Here is a 3,661-nt window from a genome sequence, read left to right as displayed (position 1 = left end):
GGCACACATAGGCACAGGCACACAGGTGTACACAGGCACACACATGCACGTGCACACTTGCACACACACAGGGCTGAAGCACAATGATTAGTTCCACTGAATTGTGAACCCTGTGAGCTGTGCTGTGCTGAGATCCGTGTCACAGCATCGCCGTGAGCACTGACCCAGCCAGGCTTTCATGAGGACTGAGACCGTGCACTGTTGATGAGGAGACTTCAGACCCGGCACAGGTCAGGTTAAGATGACAGATAAAGGAAAGGAGTATTAACCTATTTTAGTTTCCAGAAAATAAGGAATTCAATCTAGGTTTACCTTTCTTGGAGTTTACAAAGTAGAGAACTTGTAAAATATTTTTGTAATGTGTTTCTCTAATATTTCTAATACACACATTTCATTTTTCCTACAGGAACTCGAATTTCAGGATCTGACGGCTGTCTTGCACTGCGTACACTCCTTCATAGCAGCGAAGGTGGCCTCCGTGGACCCCGCCTTTGTAGACAGTCAGAGTGTCGCACGAAAATACATGTGCAGCAACTGAACTGTGCTTCTGTGGAGTGCTGAAAATTAAATTATTTTCTTAAGAAACGAATCTTTCCTGCACAAATTGCAACTTTGTGGGGTTTTATAATGAGCCTATAGTTGTGATACCAATAAAATAGGTCACTAGTTTCCAGAGCCGAGTCGCACTCCTTCCGTCTGACCAAGCTCCCTCTGTTCTGGCAGAGCTCCGGGGAACGAGCTCAGTTTCCTCGGGAAATAATCGTGTCCCTGGCGGTTCTCCAAATTACGTGAAAGTGGCACCAATACCACACACTCTGCTTCCCACAGTGGTAAAAGCCAGACTTTATTTTCATAAAATATACAGTAGAAAATACTGAGAACTCACCAGTTTATTCTCCTCGGGAAGGAAAGTGTTTCCTTTGGATCCGGCTTGTTAGCGTTCCCCTTTTCTCAAGGAGGAGGCTGAGTAAAGGGATTATTGGAGAAATGAGCAGAAGTAATATGTGGGAAAAGGGAATTCACTCTAATATTAAATATTTATAAATTGATTTTTATGTAATTAAATAATATGTCAGTTAAATGCTAATTTTAATTATTTTCCCGATTCACAAAGTATAGCTCTATTTTCCTTTCTTTGTTTCTCACGTTGTTTATTACTTCTGAGAAGGTCCACTTTCTATTTTTGTTATTAAAAGCAATTTAATGGACTCCTGAATTTTCTTTGAGGGCTACAGACTGTAGTCAGAAAAAGTCAAGATCAGGTACTCGTTTCTCAAGGTTGCAAGTACAGGAGGAAAATAAAACCATCAGACTGTGAAGTAAAGTACGGGGAACAATCCTAAGAGAAGAGGCGGATGCTCGAGCAGCGCCTGTTGGAGGCACAGGTGCGATGCTGGCGGGCTGATGCCCACGAGGCAGGGAGATCCCAGCGACTATTCCTGGTTCCCTGCCGCCCACCCGCCCCTGTGGACCTGATGTTTAGGAAGAAGGAACCATTTTGACTTACGGCATGTCAAATATTTATAATCGATGCTGTATATGTGTTTGAATTATATGCTTCCTTTTAGAAGATATCTATCCATATGTAATATATGTGCTATATATTATATATAAAATTCCCTTCTACATTTGAATGGCTTCCATGGAAGACTTTAACACAAACAGAGCATTTACAGTGAATTTTAAGTAATAATTCTAAGAGAATGGTGTGCACAGAGTGTCAGACAATTCTGTACAGATGTTTATGCTTTTGTTTAAGCTGAAAATTCCTATTACTATTAATAGCAAAAGGAGTCAGAATTTTATGAAATATGAACCAACTGAAAGAGATGAAGCTGAGAATCTCGCTTTCTCCAGTGTCGCTCCTGTATGGATATTTTGATCTACAAATTCAGAGGATCCTCGTTTTCTTCCCTTATGCCAAAGAGCCTAAATGCACTCAAAAATAGAAGGTGTTCTACGCTAAAGATTGAAGAAATTGCGAAGACTTTCTTTGTTGTTTTCATGAAAAAAATGCAGAGCTTTAAAAATGTACCTTTACTGGATAATAATGAAAAGAATAATATTTCCCAGGAAAAGTCAATACTAAAATTTATTTTCATATTTGTATACATACACAATTTTTTGAAAAATGCACACTTTTTTAATTAAAAAACAGTGAAGCCTTTTCTGATGGAAATGAGTCAGGCAGCCCAGTGCCCACAGCTCCCTCCCCTCACGTTAGTGCTGCGCCTGTCACGTTGCCGCACAGCGCTGTCGAGGTGCTGCAAACATGTGAGGCCACGTTTCTCAGGGCACCAGCCTTGCTCCTCCAGTGTAGACCTGGGGGGGAGGGGTAAAATGACAATTATTGCCCCATTTTGAAAACAGACCTTGTCGAGAGCATTGGCTGCTTCTCTCACCAGCCTCTCCATCGGGGATGGGTGATTCCTGAGTCAGAAATTATCTTTTCATTCGGGATACGCAGTTAGTCCTCCAATGTGCTCAGTCTGTATGCTCATTAGACGTCAGTGGGAACCACCTGCAGATTCCCGTGCGTGTGCTGAACACTCACCATGCTGGAGACTGTGCTGGGGGCGCACACACCCACCTGGGCGCAGGCACAGTCCTGCCCTGTCCAGATGAGGAAGGGGCTGACGGGCGGCCCACCCTCTGAGGCCACGGTCTGCGGAGCTGGCCGTGAGCCGAGGCACCGGGCCTCCTGTGAGTCCTGGCATGGTGTCGCCCTGCACACATTCCGTGACTGTTCGAGTAAACTGACTCCCAGAAGTCACACCCCTGCCATGGGGCGGTGGAACCAGACCACGAGGATGGCCAGCTTTGTCTTTGCCCCCCTTCTGGGAAAATAGTAACCGCTATCTCATAAACATGGGCCCGGTCTCCCTTTGTTTCATTTTTGTACATTTTATATCCCATTTGAACCATAAAAACAGAAAACTTTGTCACTGACGAAGTGTTAGTAAAAGAGAAAAATACATTATTTTGGAAGGTGTCTTAATCCAAGTGATTGATCCTGATTTAATTTAGAATCTGTACGCAGGCATTTGGCGGAATATTGTTTTGAGCGGATAATTCCCCTTGAGACACCGGTGGATGAATATTCATCCCGAAGTTTCATTAGGTCTTATAGGAGGAAAACTGGCAAATGCCCGAAATCCTAAAAGGCGAGGAAATGCAACGACGGTATTTCCTCACCTTTACCGTGCAGGGCGGCGCACACCCTGTCTGATACTTGGGTCTGTGCCTCCTCCGCAGACGCCGCCTACAGAGCACCCTGGGCTGTAAGTGGTTGAACTCCGACCGAAGGGGACAAGCAAAGCACCACCTCTGTTTGGTGAAGATCAGGTGAGACTCAGTCGCAGCCCAGAATCGTGGTCTCGTCCCGGGACGGCAGAGCACGCTCCGGTTCTGACGAGAGTGCTGAGACGGCAGCGGGCCCTTCTGACGTCAGGAGGATTTGAAATGTCCACGTGGCTTCATTTTTCTCATCTTATGGTCTCACTTTTAGTGACCTCAGAGGGAAAAAATCTAACTTCATTTGAGTTTAGAGTTTGGAAAAAATTATCCTCAGAATAAAAACAGGTCTCTCCGAATCTCTGACTGAGGTTGAGGTCTCTGTGTGTGACGTGTGGTCCCACCAGCTAAGCTCTTATAATCCTTG

General features: G+C 44.6%; 1 protein-coding gene across 7 annotated transcripts in view; it reads left to right on the top strand.

Annotated features, from left to right (window-relative positions):
• SNTG2 (syntrophin gamma 2) overlaps positions 1-1,092 on the top strand; it is a 319,099-nt gene extending 318,007 nt beyond the window's left edge. For all 7 annotated transcript variants that reach the window (XM_046660432.1, XM_046660431.1, XM_046660434.1 and 4 more), the window contains one exon: positions 407-1,092. In XM_046660432.1, the coding sequence (XP_046516388.1) occupies positions 407-538 (132 nt within the window). In that variant the 3' untranslated portion in view covers positions 539-1,092. The remainder of the gene's footprint in view (positions 1-406) is intronic.
• The last annotated feature ends 2,569 nt before the right edge of the window (positions 1,093-3,661 follow it).

This window comes from Equus quagga, chromosome 5, assembly GCF_021613505.1.
Source record: "Equus quagga isolate Etosha38 chromosome 5, UCLA_HA_Equagga_1.0, whole genome shotgun sequence".
Taxonomy (NCBI): domain Eukaryota; kingdom Metazoa; phylum Chordata; class Mammalia; order Perissodactyla; family Equidae; genus Equus; species Equus quagga.
This window is presented reverse-complemented; position numbering and strand designations above follow the sequence as displayed.